Below are 21,674 nucleotides of genomic sequence, written 5' to 3' on the forward strand. Positions count from 1 at the left end.
TAATCGTTTGAAAGCATTATTTGAACCAAACTCCCATAGTAACATGCATCTCTCCCACCAACTTGGATCACTAGTTATATAAAAACTATCATACTTAGCAATTATTTTTGGGTCTTTAACTTTTAACATTAACTCTAGCTCACTGCAGGCAAAACATGTAGTTGTTGCTGAAACCAACTACCAAAGTACAACCACTTCAAGTACAAAACAAGTTTTTGCTGGATAATAAAAGTATATAAAGGAAATGGATAACTTGAAGATAAAAGGGATACATATGTTACATATATAAACCCCACAATGGAAGAGCGTCATGCAAAATAGAGAAATTGGATATCCGCTTTGACTTGTACCAGAATCAATCAGTATATTGGCATTGTTCAAGTATTAGGTTACAATAATCCATGGTTCGTTCGTCAAGAAGACCGTGATTCCAAAGTTTAATCATGAATAATCTCCAACACCTGCCAAACAACGTAAAAGCCAAGTTCCACAAGGTTAGGAAAATACTAATACATAAACAGTGAATAGGTTGGTCTTGTGTCCTAGGATATAGTAATCCATGGTTAGTTCATCTAGAAGACCGTGATTCCAAAGCTCTTGGACTTTGAGCTATTTTGACCCTCTTGACCAGTTACCTTATTGGCTAAGTTTTTCAGTTAATTCTAAAGATAGACTACCAAGATATGACATATAAATGAGCGTAAACTACTGTTTCTAACCATCACATTGCTGGTTTAATGGCCACAGCTGTCAACAGGTATTATTGATACAGGTCAAAACGAGAAGGTGAGATAGGATGTTGAAACGGTATAGAGATAAGTGGTTATTAATGCGCATCTAAACCAGCGAATAAGTTAATATGTCAAAGAAGGTATGACTATACTCTTCACGTGGGGTCATAAGAGAGCAGATTTAAAAAGGTTGCGAGTATCTACATGAACTGTGGGTCATTACTCATAACCGACAAGTTGCACACTTCCACTCATAACCAAGTTTATAGAGTTCATTCATTTGACCTGTTATTATCTAAGCTCAATACCTAGATAAGGATCGAAATTGTTCACCACTAACTGATATTACAAAATGATATTTCCAACTCATTCATCCAAACTCATTTCCTAGAAAGGATTGATATTACAAAATTATTTGCAAGGTAACCACCTGTGGTCAAAATCATTTTGCACTAGCTATATCATATCAGGCATCATAGACCTAAGTCACCTAACAATATATATCAGGGTCAAGATTCAAGGGCTTCATTGAACACTAATCACACATACATAACAATCAAACGAATCATATGCCCGCATAATGCGGCGGCGATGGTGGTAGCAGCGCGGGTGGTGGCGGCAACGGTGGTAACGACATGTGGTGGTGGTGACGGGTGGTGGGGGGCGGCAATGGTGGTGAATGTAAAAGTAAGTGATATTAATATAGGTAGTGCAGTTATTTTAAGGATTGAGGGATTTATGTTGTAAATTATTTCATTAAGGGTATTATAGGTATATTAGGTGGAGATGTTTAAATTAATGAATAAAGAAGAGGAGTATTTTAGGTAGTTCAATTCCTTATTGAGATTTTTGGAGGTGGGTTCCCCTTTTATGAGGTACGAGTCATATGCCCGCGCAATGCGGCGGGGATAGTGGTACTGGCGCAGGGTGGTGGCGGCGGCGACAGGTAGTGGCGCCGTGGCGGTGAGGGAGGCAATGGTGGTGAATGTAAAAGTGATTGATGTTAAAGGAGGTAGTGTAGTTGTTTTAAGGATTGAGGGATTTATGTTGTAATTTATTTCTTAAAGGTAATATAGGTATATTAGCTGGGGAGTTTAAATTAGTGAATAAAGGAGAGAGGTATTTTAGGTAGTTCAATTCCTTATTTGAGATTTTTTTGGGGGGGGGGGGGGGGGTTCCTCTTTTATAAGGTAGTATAGTATAGATTATAGATAGTAATAAAAAAGTGTAAGACAAGTGCAAGTAATAAAACGTTAACGAGTATCGTAAAGTGTGATGATGGATCTCAGAGGTATAATAAGAGAAAGAAGACGGAAGGATACCAGAGAAGTGGTGGGTTATTGACAAATTCAGGTCCATGCAACTTCGTAAAGGCCTCACATGCCCATGAAATATGATCATCTGCCAGCACCCTAACACCATAAATAAAGAAATGTAAGTGGTATGCACAAGATCATAATTTTAACCCCCTTTTTTTAAATCTAATGAATTTTATTAAATACCCATATAAAATATATTGGTTTGAAACAACGATAAACAATATCACAAGCTCACAAGGAGGGGGGCCAACGATTACACGAAGAGCCCTTAACATGCCTTGTACATATAATATATACAAAGACTACCAGAACTTGCACTGAACTAAAGCAATTTAGCATATTCTAGCCAGTAGCCACAAGTGGTAATTGTAAGTCAACACCAAACATAATTTTAATCCATCAACTTACGAATGGGCCAATGTGGGCTATGTTTTATCTTTTAACTTATTGAATTGGTTCAATATACTAAATGCAGAAAAACACAGTAATTTTAATATCTAAAAAGTGGATTTTAATTGCAATAGTACAGCAATTGTATCTGAAGCACCAAATTTTTATTTTTTATTTTTGATCAGCGTATCTGAAACACAAATAAGAATCAGTTTGCAAATAAAGCTGTGTTGGTCCAGAATTTCAGTTACTCAAGAATATGAAAAAGTTGAAAATTGCTTGAAAGTAAAAAGATGCAGAAATGTCTTTGACCATTAACCTACTCGTACAACAATATTACATATTCACATGAGATATGTGCATCTAATGTAATGAACTGTAATGTAATGCGGGTTACACATTACCGTTGCTTTCGAACAAAGGAGTTCCAAAGATGCATCATGTGCTTCTCATCTTGGGTAACATCAACAAAGTCGTCCAGCATCTGATAAATATGAAAGTACCAGTCAATACTTCGTATTCAATTAGATCATACAAACATCCAGTTCTGTTGGATTTTAAGGGAACACGTCTGATTTGCTGGCCAACAAATTATAGATGTCTTAATGAAGAGGCACAAGTACAAGTGTTAGGATTGTCACAGATACACCCTAAGTGCCTATGAAATTAAAGCAGATATCTTATACTTTACAGGCCATAGCAGAACAGACATACCCTTCTGTCTTCAAGATCAGCAACATCATCGTCAACTTCATCTTCGCTATCTCGATCATCAAAAACTTGCTCTGGAGCCATTGGCTGCAGGTCATTGAAACATAAAGTTCAGCTCAAATACTTGATGCTGGATTGTAATTTCCATAAATGAATAATCCAAATCTTTTCAAAAAAAAAAAAAAACACAACAGAGAAATAAACAGGAACACAACAAAATAATACATGATATTCAAGCATAAATAATACCAATCAAACTAGGAAAACAATCATGACAACTTTAGTGTATCATTGATGTGCTCTTTTTTTATCTATGTACATGAGACTTTTACGACATATCCAATACTAACAGATATCCCCTATGGATGATCCTAATAAAAGCCTTTGTTGACAAATTAACAAGATGTTTAGTGGTCACCTGAGCTCGGTGTGAGTGAAAGACTTCCCGCTTCTGCAATAGTGCCCGACTGCAATATAGAACAACAGCGACAAGTGTTTCTTATATAGTAAGCATGGAAATTTAAAATTTTATTTGCCTAGAAATGGGAAGATTCAAGTACTATTTTAACTCTCATGGCTCAAATGCATAGAATTAAAGAACATGATTAAAAATGAAACGGGATTTATCTTGTATTACAAAGCAGATTTGGCAACGTATTTATATGTCCTCCTGGGCCTTGTCATGTATTAACAAACTTCAAGAAGAGAGGACAAAAATCTGTTTGCGTATCACCCCAAACCAACTACTTTGACACACATTAAAAAAATGAACCGCTTGTGACCCAATCTATATAGATTTGTTACCCAATCCGCTTGATGACCATTTTTCCACCTCTAATATATACCTTTTCTACATGCATCTAATTCATTGACATTCCATGCTCATAAGGTATTAATTTAAATATTTTAACAGGCAGTTTAGGCCGCATCAAAGAGATAATAAAGATAAAAGGTATGTACCTTCTAGAGTCGGATAGTTCACTGGATAGCTTTCTTGTCTTTGCAAATTGCAACATAGCAGGAGGCGTAAGGTTGCTTCCAGATACAGAATGTACAGAATCCGGTTCAGCTAACGAAATACCAATAGGACTTGACATAGATGTTGTATTAGGACTAATATCATTTTTTGCACCCTCACGAACATCTGTAGACAATCAAGCAACATAATATCATCTTTTGCCCCCTCGGGAACATCTTTAGTCAATCAAGTAACTTTCTAAACTTAAGGATTTGTCGTTCAAGTAATAGTTAGTTATTGATCCATTATCATCTACCCGAAACAACACAGATAACTCAGGAAAAAGAAACATAAGCACACTGATAAGTGAAGAAGATGTGACAGGCATTTAGGATTGTTCTTGAGCTCATTGAGCTTTGAAAGCATACCTGAGTCCAATGGAAGGGAATGCACATGGACTGAATTTTGAATTCGGCTCCTTTTCCTAGGTTTTATGAAACTGTAGCCGTACAAAGTGGTTTACAGCCATATTAGTAAAAAAAAATTACTATAATTAATAGCTAGAATTATACATCCTGAAAAAATTCACTATAATTTACCAAGATGAAAACGTATCACTTCTGGGATCAACATGAACAAAAGGAATCTGAGCAGCACATTTTTAGGAAGAAAAGTGTTAAACAAGAGAAATATAAAATTAAAAGGAACTTCAAATAGAAATAATTATAATGGATAACTCATATTTGAATATATGAGCATGTAGACCCAACTGATGGATAAGACACCACGAAAATGCAAATGTATAGTTATAATTAGCATTTCCTACTACTACAGTACTACGGTCCCGTTAAACTAATCACAGGAATATAAACAATCCACCTAGTCCCCAAAACAATATTTCAACAAATCCATCAAGAAACACAACCATCTCTGTTTGCAACTCAACAGGAAGATGGCAAAAATTATGAATGTCCTTTAAACAAGAAGTTTTTGAATGTCCTTTCAACAAATGAGGAAATAAATTATGAATTACGGGTACCATCCTACACAAGTTACTTTAGAGATGATCCTATCCTTACCGGCAAATTACGAGTATCAGTCTTCACGGATACATTAACGACTTGGTAATCTTCATTTACCTACATAAAAGAATGCAAGTATATCAGATTCATAATTAATCTATTAAATTATTATATGTTTATTAGTACAAGAAGCATCCTATATATAGATACAAAAAAGAAAAGGCCAAGAGCCATGAATTAATAAACCCACTGTTAATGCTACGTATGTAATTCTATACATTGAACACATGTGACTGCAAATATTTTGGTTAAAATTGGCAATAAGGTCGTGAAAGCTTCATATAAGTTACCAACCCAGAATTCAAAGTTAAATAGATCATGTGACGAGGTCAAGTGCAATCTGAGACCCTGAAAGAAAGCAAGATAATCACATAATGATTACACTAAACAAAACATTAAGAGTATTAATGTATAAATAAACAATATGTCAGAAACAACAATTACCTTATAACTTGCACATGCAATCAAGCAGAAAGGACATGCAAATTCTTCCGTAACTGTGCAGATTTGAACACGTAATTAGGTTCCAAAAAACAATAATAGGGTGAAAAAATTCATAGAAAGAGGTCGGTAAAACATTCCATAGAAAGAAAGCTCATTTTTACTTTTAGCTCGGCAAAACATTCTACTGTTACATTTTTACTTTTAGCTTGGCAAAACATTCTACTGTTAAACATCATAGACCATTTAATGTTGAAATATTATACTTGTTCATATTTCACAAGCTAAATATCGATGGCTTTTTTGAAGTGGACCCCAATCTGAAACATTTCAAACATATCGAGGATATATTGGATTTCTCGGGGATATATCAGGAACATATCATCTCGGTCGACCACCGACAAGCGATATATCAGGGATATGTCGGCCGTGATAACCGAGATTTACAACCATGACCGAACATTAATGTTCTGAGCCGTGAATAACTGATCAGACCAACCCACCCACTTTCCAACTCTCCCAAATTAAATTCCACAGTGTAACAGAAAGTAATTGGTCCCTATGACTCTATGACGGCCTTAATCAAGTTAGAGTAAAAGTCTAACTAAGCTTTCACCTCATCTCTCTATGTTCAATCTTATGCCATGTGGTAAATATACCTTCAGAAATGATCAGCGGAAAATCTAACTTTGCTGCCTAAATAAAAAATATCAGGTCTAATGCCCATCAGGTTTATAGTGTCCACCTTGTGTTGACATTGGCAATTAAAATGGGAAGCATATAATAATTTTGGATTTATAACACTAAGAATCGATATCCTTAAAGAACTTGGATAAAATGGATATACATATAACACTAACGATATATCAGGGATAGGTCGGCCATGATAACCGAGATTTACAACCATGACCGAACATTAATGTTCTGAGCCGTGAATAACTGATCAGACCAGCCCACCCACTTTCCAACTCTCTCAAATTAAATTCCACAGTCTAACAGAAAGTAATTGGTCCCTATGACTCTATGATGGCCTTAATCAAGTTAGTAATAGTCTAACTAAGCTTTCACCTCTTCTCTCTATGTTCAATCTTATGCCATGTGGTAAATATACCTTCAGAAATGATGAGTAGAAAATCTAACTTTGCTGCCTAAATAAAAAATACCAAATCAGGTCTAATGGGAGGCATATAAATAATTTTGGATTTAGTGTCCACCTTGTTAGATTTAGAAAATCTAACTTTGCTGCCTATGCCCATCAGGTTTATAGTGTCCACCTTGTGTTGACATTGGCGATTAAAATGGGAGGCATATAATAATTTTGGATTTATAACACTAAAAATCGATATCCTTAAAGAACTTGGATAACATGGATATACATATGAACGGATTTAATTACCTTAATACCAAGCATGGTTGTCAAATCTGTATCTGAGCCTTAATTAAACCATAAATAAACAGCAGAAATGCATGTCAAACAATATATAAACATGAATACACGATACTAAGGGAAAATATTATAATTAAGGTTACGAACCCCATGTGTATTTAACTCCACCCCTGAAGTATTGTTCAGAGACATATCAATAATTTTGAAGGTTTTATTTACTAATAATTGTATATCGCCGGCACTTACTACAAAGTACTAATGATACTTAATCTTTCTAGGTCATGAATTTCTTGGTTTGGAAAAAAAAAAGGAAAAAAGAAGATAACATGAACCACCACTAGGGGTGTAAACTAGACAATACAGTTCGCGAGCTACCCGAATTCAACTCGCAAATTATTCGAATCGACTCGGTCTTAGTCGAGTCGAGCTCGAGCTACTCGAGTAGACGTTCGAGTCGAACTCGAGCCTCAAAATAGCCTACTCGAAAAGCTCGCGAGCTTAATTGAACTTGTACTTATTTACAATATTACCCTTGAATGTTATTTATTTTTCATAATTTATATTCTACCGAGCTGAGCTTAATCGAGTTGAACTTGCAATTGTCGAGCTTATGACACTAACTTAATTTAAAACTTATTTTTAATTCTTAATCGAGTTGAGCCGAGTCGAGCTCGAAGGTGTCGATTCGTGAAGCGAGCTCGAGCTCGAGCTTGAAAATAAAGGCTCGGTCGAGCTCGAGTCGCGTTTCGAGCTTCGAGTTTCACAATCGAGTTGAGCTCGAGCTTGGCACTGTGTCGGCTCGATTACACCCTTAACCGCCACGAATCCATCACAGGCCATATTATTTTGACAACACTAAGACTAACAGTTTGCAGGCAAGATTTATTTTCCAAAAGAAGCAAATAAATATTTGAACAAATTCAAGCAGCAAAATATGAGCACCATCAGAGAGTTTCCCTTTATGAAATGAAAAGGACAGACCACAGCTATTAATAGTGTAGTCAATAAATTTTCATACCTTCAGTCTTCTGGAACGTATCATTGTAGTACTTGTAATTGAAAATGACATTTCCAGTTCTCAACCTGATAGTAAATGCAGCAAAGTTATAGTTGCCATTCCAAAATCAAAGGAAAGTAACCATGGGGAAAAATCAAAATCGAAAAAACAAAAGAAACGAAAACAAACAAGGTGGTTGTGTTGAATAATTATATAGGATTCATTTTCTTAATTAAAAAACATATAAATAGGGAAACTAAGAAACCAAGGTACCAAGGTACCAAAAAAAGGCAAAAGCTACATTGCTACATTGAGGTACATAAACACTGTATGATTCCTCCATACACGACAATAACACCACATAAGCTTGATAATATACTGAGCATATGTCATATGATATGTGAGGGTCATGAACCTATAATGATCCATAGGCATCAACTGGCAACTCTCTACGTGAGGAAAGCTCATACATGTATATGAGTATATCAAAAAATAATAGCACGTGATTAACTATTTCTGCGTGTAGCATAGTACCTTAAGACACAATATACATTAACATCTTAATGAAAAATTCAATGAGAACTAGCATAGTACCCGCTTAACGCAACGGCGTCAAATGGTGTCAGTAATTGATGTAAAGTGTTTGATTTAAAGGGGTAGTATAGATATTTTATAATATAATGGAGCAATGGTGTAATTTAATAATCAATGGTTGGTAGTGATTTTAATTAATTAGGGGTAGTTTGGTCAATTCGCATGTCCCATTTTCTTAACTTTTAACATAGGGTGGAAGAATTTTTATAAGGAAGTATAGATAACAGTAATTTTGGAAAAGAAGAAATTGAAACTTATTATAATAAAGAAAGATGCATGCTGGCAGAACTATAATGCTATACTTAAAATAGCTCAAGTATTCCATTTAAGCAGATCATAAGAAGGGGTCACACCTGATATATAAATCAAAATACAAAATTGTCAAGTTGGGAACACAGACCTGATTAAAAAATGAACAATAAGGGTGTTCTAGTCAATATTCTGATGCCCTCTTAGGTGACATGACTTAAAAGGGAGTTATTTTTCTAAACACCATCTAGTGAGTATTTACGACAGACATGCTACTCATTAAAAACATGGAACTAGCAGTTACACTATGAAAGTGAAAACTAACCAGACAATTATAAATCACAATTGCGAACAAGTAATGCCCATTAGAAAAGACCAATGCTGCATAAATAACATAAATACCTCATAATATGAGACAGGGAATTATCAGGAATATCTCTGTATGAATACAAATCATAAGCTGATATATCTTTTGCACCAAGCTCTTCAGCAGAGACAATAATTGGTACCTGTTGCAATATAGTCTGTGGCAACAAAAATGAATTTATGAGCAATAGCCAATAGGAATAGAATCATCGCATAAGTCAACCAGCGAGCCACAAGGGAGCATACCACTGCTTCGGAATTATGTGGAAACTGAAAAGACACGCGTTTTTCCTCATCCAAACTGCTCAACTGCAAAAACACAAAGTGATGAAAACAAGAAGGGAATATAACATGCAGAAATAAAAGCAACAAATTAGTCCAGCTTCTTCCAGGAGCCTGTGTGGACTCAAGAGGACAGATCAGTACGATGCATTTCCTAATGCATCTGTGCATATAAGACATAAACGCGTTAAAGCATCGTAAAATCTCAATTTTACCACTCTTCACCAAATTATTTATTTGTCGTTTTTCTAGTGTTCGGTGAACATACCTTCATATAGCAGGAACGCATGCTAACACTTGACATCGTCTCAGCTCTCCCTCCTAAACTTAAATTCGGAGATCTTTCCAGCTGAAGTGAATCCATTGGGATCTTACCCATCAAGCAGTAACCTCCGACATTTGCTGTCAGCATGTATGAATAGTAAACAGATGCAAGAAACATATGTTTATTATTAAAATATTAATGTGTATATATGAACAGAGCCAAAATTAAATCTTAAAGATTGGACACTACAGTAAGAATTCATTTAGACAAATATGAAGGGTAAACTAAGGCTTTCAACAAAAATTTCAAACAAAATGCTATCTCAGAACCACATGTTGAAAGTTTTAATTCTGTTTACGTTTCTATTATGTGGTTCGATATTTTAAGCATCATAAGGAATAGCATGAGCACAATCCATTTACCATCCACAGCATTGCACAAGAGTTTAATAGGTGAAAAGAATCGGTCCGACCAAAATTGCATTGTTATTTCTACAGCTAAAATTATGCAGGAGGGCATTGGCATCTTTTCAATAACTTATTATGTTAATTTGGTCCACAAGACTTCCTTATTTCCCTCATTAAAGAGTATCAAACAAACCTAACTAATAACTTATTCACTTTATGCTAAAAGAAAGGGAAAATAAGTATTGTTGTATTTAAGATGATTTAAAAGAAGCTCCTAGTATGGACAGTTCTGGGAAGAACACTAATTGGTTAAAAAAATTATTTGAATAAAGAAGCAGAAACTATGACTAGAAAGGATATTACATAACAAAGCAGCAACATGTCCATAAAGGCTCTTAACTATATATTGTTACCACATTTGACTTATATGAAATGCCTATAAAAGCATAACTATTCATCTTAGTGCGAATGGTAATACTTACGCCGGTACTAATGCAATGATATAATTGAAGATGTGATAAAATTCCAACACATAAAAGCACAAACAAAAAGCACAGATAATCGTGCAACAGGGTGTGTATAGAGAAGTATCACTTGTCATATTAATGACATCTAAACTCGATTAAAAAATATACTTTGTCTAAATACACATCTTACATGAAGCAAAAAACATGCGGTCATCAGTTAGATCAATTCCTTGACGACTTGCGCTATCAACTGTAAAATAGATAGAATATTGTTACTTATCACCAAGAGAAGCAACAAAATATTTGCATCCACTAGATATGACCTAAACTTGCAAACAATGGCATACCACAGCTCACTAACAGCATTGCAAGGGAGCCAGATTTGACCTCTGCTGATAATTTACTAATTTCTGGGAGAACAAATGTAGCTTGAGCAGAACTCACAGTCCCAGCTACACTAAAAGCGGTCACTTTACAAGCCCGACTGAAGCAATAAACAACAGAACGCTGCATCTGGAAACAACCACAGGGTCCACATGGCGTCAGGAAAACAGGTAACAACACAAAAAGTTAGCATGAAATAAGACATAACAGAACAATTCATCCAAAACTTAAAAGATAGCCCTACCTCCACATTTGTGGTAGAGCATGTCCTTGCCAGCAATATGTATAAAGGGAAAAGGTTTTGAGTACGCATCCCATCATCAATAGTTCCAGATACGGATACCGATAATTGAATCCTGGAATGAAGTCATGAACAGATGTGACAATTGGTAAATTTGTAGGCTACCGGTTAAAGAAGACTATTCATCTCAGCCTGAATACAATCAGCAAAGTCTTTTATCCAAAATCAGGGCTAGGCTGAAAGATTTAGGGAAAAAGCTATTAAACAATCAAGAACTTATAATGCCAGTACTATTCCTTCACACTTTCTAATCTGAAACTAATCATATAAGCACATTTCTGTCTTCCAAAAACTCTATTGACTACTTCCCGTGTTACCTTTGGCCATCTCCACGTCTACTTATTAAAAATGGAAATACTAACAATAACTGTTAACATGCATTGGTCTGAGGTTTTTGTAAACTTCTAACAAATATTATAATTGCGGTCAAAGATGTTGGGGAAAAATCTTATATGTGCATAACTGACTCTGTGTTGTAGCATTCTTGCCTTCTTTTGTTCTTCGCTTGTAATTTATAGCTCAAGCATCGTTGAATGAATGTTGGCTGCATGAAATAATACCATTTGTTAGAAACAAAACGTATAGGCTATCGGTAAAAAAAAACCCATCTATATGTGAGTTTCTTTGTAGCGACACTAAAATCATAACTTTTAAAATCATCTCTTGACATATAATGTCGGCAGAAAATTGTGTGACTGATATAAAACTAACACTGCTAGTAAATTATTCTAGCCACTGTTAATCACCGACAAATACAGATATAAGAGTAATATCTGTGATCAATATCAAGCAGGATATTCAACCGTCGCACAACCTCAAATCTACAACAACCAATCATACCCTAAAAGACAGTAAATTAATAAAAATGGAAAACATTGGGTTGAATAAAGTGGGTCACATTATGAGTTGCTCGCCGTTGAAGAATGTTGTAAAACTCCACAGGCTTGCAATAGATAGAAAGGCTTTCTTCCGCTGCAACTTCCTCTTCTTCATCCAACTCAATATGACGTCCTCGCGGGTCTGAGCCTCTGGAGTAACTGCAATTGCAAACAGAATTCCTGTTCCATGAAATTGAATACAATGAATATTATCTATTCATAAACTAAGAGATACCGATTGTAAAGACAATCCATAAAGAGAAGAAAAACTTCATACATGGTTTTCCGGGCAGCTAAATTTATGCCAGGCATTCTTTTTAGAGAATGTCGAATCGCAAATTCATAGCTATCTTTTCTATTCAAGAGAGTCCGTTTTGACCCCACCACACCTGCATATAACCCTAGAAATTAGTCTATATTAATGCTAATAACTTCAATGACGATTGATGTCCTAATGTGTCATCGCTAATAACACCAGATATTAAAAACACACACGCTCACACGTGGATACCTTTTACAAATACTTGTAACGCTCTTTTTCCAATCAATTGTCATTTTATACCACAAATACAAAATAAATCAACTGCTTACATAAAACCAGTCCAATACACACGATTTTAACATCAAAAGGTAAGCAACCCTAACCAGCAAAAATCTATTTAAATTCATTTCAGATTTTACAATAATCTACCATTACATCTATAGATTCTAACAAATATACTTTAAATGTAGATTATGATACCATATATTTCCACAACATACACCGTGTTCATAACTTCATTCAAGGTATAGTTCTTCGTTTTTGTTAGATCACATGTTAAAATATTCTGCCCCTTCATTAAACACTTCTTTTCTACTTGGTCATCATTTTATACAGCGAACACAGCCTAAATCAACATCTACTTACATTATTTTCAGTTCAGAACTCCATTCATTTAATTCACTCCATCCACAAACTACAGATTTTGGCATTTAAAAACAATAGCTGGCCTATCCACCCTGATTAATGGAAATCTGATCCTACAATAACCCACCTTCTAGATGCTAGCATATACTTTTAAAACGAATAATGTTACCAAATGATTCCACAGCAAAAATCGTATTATTTGATTATTTCAACATCTATATCTTTGTATTCCTTAAATCATAAGTTGACATCTTCTGAGACAAAGAACTATTTATAACACTTAATCGGTATTCATTTCATACTACAAACACAACCTAAACGACTTCTTACATATCTTCCACGATCCACAAGTTTGAACATCAAAGAATAACCGCCGTATGCACCCTAACCAATGGAAACCTATTTAACTGAACTCCAAATCTTATGAAATATGCTCAGATATACTTTAAATACCGATAATTCCAAGGCAAACGTCATATTTCTTTGTTTTCCTTCGATCACATGTTAACATGCTTCTACTGTTCTACAACTACTTATGACAGCCTTTCTAAAAAAATTTAAAATATAAACATAATTTTAATCATCTCATCCACTCCATCCTAAGCCACATGTTTTTAAACCTAATACAGTTATACAGTGACCATCCTATGCACCCTAACCAACGGAAATATACTCAACATAACTCCAAACCATACGATGAATCACATTTACATTTATATATACCAACATATACTGTTAATACATATTTTTCGGGTCGAAGCCACCACTCCATGGCAAAATATTGCGTTCTTTAATAGTCACTTTCTTCATTTTCCCTAAACCACATGTTCATATCTTCCACAACTACTTATAGCTCTTCGTTTCTAATTAATCATTAATGTAAACCACAAACTAAATCAACGAGTACTTGCATGATTCAACTTTCTAATTCCAATCACTTCATGCACGTGCCACCACTTTTAACAACCTAAAATCATGTACGTATCCGTAACGGTCCTATCGAAACCTAACTAATAAAATCTATGCTCAACTTAATCCGAATCTTACGATAACATATATCCATGTATAGAATTATATCTCCACTTTTAACAACCTATTATCATGACCGTATCCGTACCGGTCTTATCGAAACCTAACTAATAAAATCTATGCTCAACTTAATCCGAATCTTACGATAACATATATTTCCATGTATAGAATTATATCTCCTAAACACAAAACCTAAAAATTCTATTCATCTACAAAATCACATTATATAGATACAATTAGAATATCAACACTATTTTTACTTCGTAATTTCATTATGCTCTAACTGCTTAAACAAACCGAGTCAAATCAGAACTTATAAAACATTGAATTTAACTACTTTTACGTAATTGAAAAACAAACAAATTGAAAAATTACATTGATCAATCAGTAACTTGTTAAAGTATAACCATAATAAGATTGAAATGAGACTGAAAGTGTTACCGGTGGAATGTTAGGAGCCCTAATTATAATTGAAGAAATGGGAGAGCAAAATTAAGAGTATGAAAATATGAATTAGTAACTGAGGGGGAAATAGATATAGAGATATATATATACAGTTTGTGTATGTATTTTATAGAGGACGGTGATGATGACTCTAGCAAGTAGCTCGGAATTTGGGGGGGGGGGGGGAGTGTTTTCTGGGCAATAAATGCATAAGTAATAAATACTTTGAATGGAATGTAAATGTAAATTGATATAAAATGTTAAAAGTGTTTTCGTTAAAATATATTAATTATACACTTACTATAGAATTATAAAGTTAGGAGTGAACTAGGCTTCATTTAGCATTTTTTTAACGTTAAATGCAGGCCAAAGTTCAATCTTTTTTAACGTTAAATGCAGGCCAAAGTTCAATTTTTATGTTTAGAAAAGATAGTTTGAGCCTTCTGAGTTTTTTTTTTTTACTTTTTGATAAAATTTAAAAACAAACTTTGTAAATAAAATTGTCTATATTTCAACTTTTCTCATATATCATCTAAGATAATATTGGAATTCAAACTCGTAAAAGACCGCATTAAAAGAGTTACTTTTTAGTTTGAGTATAAAAGATTATATTTTTTATATTAAAAACATGGCCTTAAATTTAATGGTATTTATATAAGTATTTAATGCCCTTCAACTATATCCTTTATTGTTGCATTTAATTTAACAAAACCCTTTTTCATTTTGATTATTCATTCCGTCTCATTAAAAGTGTCTTATTTTCAATTTTAAAGTCTTTATATATAAACTTCAACCTTATATTTTTATTTTTTTTGCATTGTATAAAAATTGATGAAAAGTTATACCATTGAAAACACTTCAAAAACACAATCAATTCATATAATTTTCCTCATGTATTATTTAGCACAAACAAATTTATTTACGGTCAAAGTTAGAAAGGTTAAAGTTTGAAAATTCAAAAAATAACACTTTTTGTGAGACAGAGTGAGTATTATTTAATAAACTCAATTTCTTGTTTTACTTTCCTCGGGAGTAAACTTATACACGGGTAACTTTAATTAATACACAAAAACTTTATGCATAAGGATAAAAATGCTCTTTTTTGAAATTTTATGTTGAAGTCTTCAAAAACTTTAAGCACATTGTCACCTTTTATCTTCGTTTATTTAGATATAAATTAATTCAATCGATACAAAAATAAAAAATAAAAAAAATTCATTGAGTTCTTGAAAACTTGACTACAATCAACAAAGCTCAAACTTTACCAGCTAGTAATAATGGGGACAAAGTTTGTTGTTACTTTAACCAGTTTACAATGCAAAAACATACATTAAATTTTTCAAACTTATGGTTCTATTTCAACTTTGTTTCAATTTCAAATTATATTTTAGAATTTCACCCATCGATTTAAGGATTTTCTCATCTGTTAGCTGTTGAATGACTCGATGCTTTTGTTCCCTATAAATTCGCCGTAAATGTATTTTAACTGTAAATAATATAAAAGGATACACTCACTTAAGATGATCGGAAGCAAAAGTGATAAAATTTTGATTTGTTAACGGCAAAGTAGAATAGGATTTACTTAATTATTATTTTTGAGGTTGGTTGACTTTCATAATATAACCTTTAAATTCACTATAAAAATTTAATGTATGTAATAACTGTACCCTAATCAATTCTTTTTTCTTTTTTTTTTTTGCAAAATATTTAAGGGTTAAATGAAGCCCTTAGGGATGTGGTTAAGATGCATTAAATAATTGTACATTTATCATAAAATTCAAGAGGCGAACTTCTAATATAAAAGGTACAAGTTTTTATGCGCATTAAGTTCAACCCTAAGGGTTGCATTTAACATTTTCAGAAGTTTAGTGTAAATGTATTGTTAGGACAAAAATAAAATTAAAACGTAATCTACAGTGGTAGGGTTCGACTGTTTAGAGTGACGTGTTTTGAAAGTTTTTTCTATGTATTCCCTATAAGGTTTCATAATCTACGTCTCGTAATTATATAAAGTGCGACAATGCGTGCAAGACCTTATCAATATATAGTAAGATGTCTCCAGATATCAAATATATATATATATATATATTATATAATAATAGTAATAATAAAAGGCTATTTAATAGAAAAAAAGGTAAATAACACATGTGAAGATATATCATATTTCATATATATCCTTAATATGATAATTATATAATAACATATATGGTAATTACGTAATAAGGTTTTAGGTAAACTAAACAAGTATTAAAGTAAAACAAATAAAACAATAGGTTTATCTTTACTGAAAATCATCATGCATCATGAAAATCATGGTGCATCAATTGTTTCGTGAATCTTCGTGCATCAATCTAACCATGATTTAAGCGTCAAGATCTTGTCCTAATTTATTTTACTTTAATACTTGTTTTACAATACCTAATCCTATGTAATAATAAAGGCTATTTAATAGAAAAAGCTAAATAAAACATGTGAAGATACATCATATTTCATATATATCCTTCAAAGCTTGTAATATTATATATTTATATAACATAGTATTTACGTAATATAATGGGATTAAATATTTTTTGTTTATGGTGTTCAATAATTTTTATTAGTTGTTTTCATTGTTTCGTGGTAGTTCAATAATATTTCTAAATGCTGTCACCATTTCACATGATATGTATAGTGTATGTGTATGTCCTAATCGTTATGTTATTTTTTAAAAGGTTCCAGGCAGTGTCAATTCTCATCCTATTTTTTTAATTAACTTGATGAAAAGGAGAGAAAAGAAAAGAAAAATTTTCTAAGAAAAATTTTGAAACAAAAAACAACTACACTTCTCCCTCAATCCTCTCCGCTCTTTCTTTTTCCCCTCTTAAAAAAATCTTAAAAATACATTTTATAATTTTTCCCTTTCTTTCCACTCTTAAATAAACCCTTAAATAAACTAAACAAGAGTTTGAAGGTCTAATGCCTCGCACCCCTCCACCTAGTAGATAATTCAAAAAATTAATGAAAGAATTTTGAATTAATTGTCGGAACAGACGTCAACAGATAGAATTTAACTAAATAACTTAACACTAAAATAATATGTATTTGAGACGTCATTCCAAGTATGTCTAAATCCTTTCCACTTACAAAAATTCAAGAAAAAACGAATTCTGGTTGCAGGGACTTTTGAATTGCGGCCAAAAATATCAATAAAGAATAGCAAGCCAACACTAGCAGTAAACAAGTCTTGTAATTTGTACAACCAATTTAAGAACCAGAATCTTAAAAGAATAGCAACTATAGCTTACAAGTAAATGATTGGAAAAACAAAATGCAAAAACTTTAAACGCAAATTGGAGAAAAGGTGAGTTTTATAATCAAAAGTTGCAGAAATGGCATTTTCTAAGTTGAGCAGCAACCACCCTTCTCCCCAACAGGTTGGCCCTTGAGCTGCACAGAAGGTGGCCTCATGTTGTTTGAACCAGGCTGACTTGCCATCCTGCAACAAAAGATGATTTCACACAAACAAATTATAGATCAAAAGTTATAGAAAAAGAGTATTTGAGAACAAAATTAGATTTATAGAATTGGAAAGATGGGCTGGTTGGTTGAGTCGGTAACGGATTAAAATGCGTCTGGGGTAGTTGTTTGGAAAATAAAAAATAAAAAAGGGCCTCGGTAAATTGTGACTTTTTTTAGAGCAAAGTTCAAAACCGACAAGGTCCGTTCAGGTCGTTTTGTCGGTTTTACTGGAAGGAAATCTTTTATCCCTGTAGGTTTTTATTTAATTTGTAACGAACTGATGTGTTAATTATGAAGATGATTTTTTTTAAACAGAAACAGACTTTGGGTGATTTTCTACACGTTTGATCCGCCCGCACTTTTAGCTAAGTTTTCTATTTGACCCATTTTTGAGTCCAAACCGCAAACACAGATCCCATCCATAAACTAAATACACCGAAATTGCCACCTTTATAAATTTTGTTAGAACCTAACATGAACATTCTATTTGAAGATAAATTGAACTCCATAGTATTTCAATATGCGGTTACTAGGCTCCAAAAATATAAATTATAAGTCACCATGAGTAGTAAGGCATATGAAGATGAAAATCCGCATGAAATGTGGTGTACCTGTTTTTAATATCAGCAGACATGGCCATGAAAGCCTGTTCAACATTTGTAGCATCTTTTGCACTAGTTTCCATAAATGGAATGCCAATACTATCGGCAAATTCCTGAACAGAAAAAAGAAGTACCAGATTTAGTTTCCTTCTCAACATTGACGAAGTCTGTCATCAGACTCGCACACACACGGCACATGCATATATCAAGCATATAGATATAGTTGTACCTTGGCAGTATCATACGATACGGCTCTGCTTTCTGTAAGGTCACATTTGTTTCCAACAAGAAGTTTATTCACATTTTCACTTGCATAGCGATCAATTTCGCTCAACCATTGCTTAACATTGTTGAAACTTTCTAGGTCGGTGACATCATAAACTATCTGCCAAAACACCAGATGAACCACTTTAGTAAACCCACACAAAGTCATAAGGTGAAGCATATACTAGCAAGCGCTGTCTTTCCATAACTCATTATAACTTTCCATAGAGACGACAATTGACTCAACTTATAACTAAGTCAATTTAGAGTATGTTTTATCTTTTACGAGTCAAATGACTTGAGCTCAAGGATTTAACTATAAGGCAGCATGCATCGAATGAATTAAACGGTAGAAAGCATCCAAAGTGTATTCTTATGCATAATATCATACATCAATTTGAAAGTGTTTTGCAGGTCAGTCCAACCCTCCACAACCTGTTTTGACTTCTAACTTTTTAGTTCTTGAAGAGAGCTACAAATAAATAAAAAAACATACTATAATGCCATGTGCCCCACGGTAGTAGCTACTAGTAATTGTCCTGAACCTTTCTTGCCCAGCTGTGTCCCACTGCATTGCCCAAAGAAGCAATGGTTAGTCGATACAAAATATCTTTTTCAATTAAAAATTTCTACACATTTTCTAAAAAAAAAACCTCACAATTTGAAGCTTAATGGTTTTTCCGTCCTGCTCCACAGTGCGAATTTTCTGTAGAACAGATAAGAAATAAAACCATCATTTTACAAAGGCAACCATGATAAACTGTAAACCTAATTGGTTTAGGACAACAGATTAAAACACATAATACTAGGTTCTTACAAAGTCCACGCCAATTGTACTGATGTAGCTGTCAAGATACGAGTCATCCTGTGTCAAAGAGATCAAAGTAAGAAATAAAAATACATAGCACATATCAAGTGGTATCTCCTATTAAAAGGTTAAAACAATCAACTTATCTCCAATTTCCACAACAAGATACATTTTAAAAGATTGATCAAATCCATATTCATCTACCTAACTCCCTAAGATAATAGCAGCAAAGGGAGGTGGGGGTGGCAAACATTTGACCCATTTGCTTTTTAATGAGTCTATTTGGGTCATTCTTTATCATACAAAAAGTTTGAATGAGTAGGACAAAAAATATATGACTCAAAACAGATGGGCTTAAACTGGTCAAAGATCCCCCTAAAGTGTATTTTTAGCAGCACAACCTCGTCTATTGATTTATTAAAGAATTTAGATCATGTTTGTAACTTTATAACAGCAGCATTATTGTAATTATACTTGACACAATAAGTTTTAAACAAAAGTCTATGTAACAGAAAACAAGTGGTCATTGATCATAAAAAGTTAATGTAACAGACAAGAAGTGGTCATTGATCATAAAAAGTCTACGTAACAGACAACAAGTGGTCATTGATCATTAACCCATTTCGAAGACCGTCCATCTTGCCACCTCTAGTAAAAAAGCATGGTATGTAAGGAGATAAGTGATACTTATGGACCACATCTAATCAAACAATCAAACTTAAGTGGGGAACGCATCAAAAAAACAAGGAACCATCCTAAATAACATATTGTCTTACAGCAAATCTAAGCAGCAAACAAGATTTTCCGACTCCTGAGTCTCCGATCAGCAAAAGCTTAAACAAGTAGTCACTGCAATAAAGAAATCAAAAGTTACACTCAGAATCTAACACATTATATGTTTTTGAACAAAAGTTGAAAACTTTATAATAGACATTCTTGAAAACCATTATCAACATAACGTAAGAACTTGTCCTAAATTATCCACACACCAAAAACCCGCACCGACACTTTACTTCATATACCCAAATTACCGAGCACTGGGTTTACATTATATGCCAATATCCACCAATCTCAAAACTTGAAACTTTTCGGCATTAAAAAGAACGATACTAATTCAGCTTGTAACAGCTACATAATGATCAAAATTCTTTATGAACTCAAAGTTTTATACGAGTAACAAAAATCCTTATAAACTTTATAGCCAATCATATTCTCTAACCAAATTCTGCTAGTAAATAAGTAAGCAGTAAATTTATTAAATCGATATATACGACATCTAAAATCGATAAGCATTTACTGTACTATTCTAGGTGCAGGAACGATATAGCAAGAGAACTAAAAAATTATGAGTTGATAAATATCCAGGTTCGATAAAAATCGAAAACCTCCTAAAACAATGTGTACCATTCAAAACAGTATATAATTATATATAATATACATATACACATACATATATTCACAAAGAAAATAATTGGAAAAAATTACAATCCATCACTAAATAAAACAATAAATTCCAGAAAACAAGAGATCCGATTCAATTAACAATAATATATTTAAAAATATAGATCTAACAGGCGAAAATCGGTAGAGAGAGATCGCGGACTTACTACTCTTGATTCATGATTTTGAATTTTTATTATACTGATATGTATAAGTAAACGGCCGATTGATCCAACGGCCGGTGATCGATCGGTGGAAAAAGAATTAATTTATGTCGGAAGAGAATTTATAAAACGTATGATTATAATGGAATTGATGTAAGGGAATGGAATTTGGGGAGCAAATCTTAAATTATTTTTTTATTATTATATAAATATATAGTGGAAGGCGAATGTATTCCGTGTTTGATACAGAGAGAGGAAGAGGGAAACTCTAACTAACAAACAACCGACAGATTGGAAAAAAGGAAATAA

The 21,674-nt window shown here is 33.4% G+C and overlaps 2 protein-coding genes across 5 annotated transcripts; both read right to left on the reverse strand.

The window, feature by feature from the left end:
- Window positions 1–236: 236 nt before the first annotated feature.
- On the reverse strand, window positions 237–14,746 carry LOC122586522 (polycomb group protein EMBRYONIC FLOWER 2-like). 4 transcript variants are annotated; one of them, XM_043758509.1, is made up of 22 exons: window positions 14,587–14,746; window positions 12,487–12,598; window positions 12,230–12,368; window positions 11,799–11,875; window positions 11,275–11,386; window positions 10,994–11,159; window positions 10,837–10,896; window positions 9,776–9,909; window positions 9,472–9,534; window positions 9,262–9,383; window positions 8,038–8,102; window positions 5,636–5,688; window positions 5,486–5,539; window positions 5,189–5,248; window positions 4,709–4,755; window positions 4,538–4,608; window positions 4,112–4,295; window positions 3,570–3,618; window positions 3,155–3,238; window positions 2,845–2,924; window positions 2,054–2,143; window positions 237–461 (listed from the first exon to the last, which is right to left on the reverse strand). In XM_043758509.1, exons 2-22 carry the CDS (start codon window positions 12,519–12,521, stop codon window positions 356–358), a joined length of 1,851 nt encoding a protein of 616 aa, XP_043614444.1. In that variant the 5' UTR covers window positions 12,522–12,598; window positions 14,587–14,746; the 3' UTR covers window positions 237–355. The 4 variants fall into 4 exon arrangements, with proteins under 4 accessions (XP_043614444.1, XP_043614443.1, XP_043614442.1 ...); XM_043758508.1 differs by having other exon boundaries at window positions 11,820–11,875; window positions 12,230–12,389; XM_043758507.1 differs by having other exon boundaries at window positions 12,230–12,389.
- Window positions 14,747–17,796: 3,050 nt separating this feature from the next.
- LOC122588427 (ras-related protein RABD2a-like) lies at window positions 17,797–21,607 on the reverse strand. Its single transcript, XM_043760537.1, has 8 exons — window positions 21,369–21,607; window positions 20,538–20,610; window positions 19,771–19,818; window positions 19,612–19,659; window positions 19,450–19,521; window positions 18,919–19,074; window positions 18,699–18,802; window positions 17,797–18,064 (listed from the first exon to the last, which is right to left on the reverse strand). Exons 1-8 carry the CDS (start codon window positions 21,380–21,382, stop codon window positions 17,968–17,970), a joined length of 612 nt encoding a protein of 203 aa, XP_043616472.1. The 5' UTR covers window positions 21,383–21,607; the 3' UTR covers window positions 17,797–17,967.
- Between the last annotated feature and the right edge of the window lie 67 nt (window positions 21,608–21,674).

The sequence above is a fragment of the Erigeron canadensis genome, chromosome 2 (assembly GCF_010389155.1).
Source record: "Erigeron canadensis isolate Cc75 chromosome 2, C_canadensis_v1, whole genome shotgun sequence".
Classification (NCBI taxonomy): Eukaryota; Viridiplantae; Streptophyta; class Magnoliopsida; order Asterales; family Asteraceae; genus Erigeron; species Erigeron canadensis.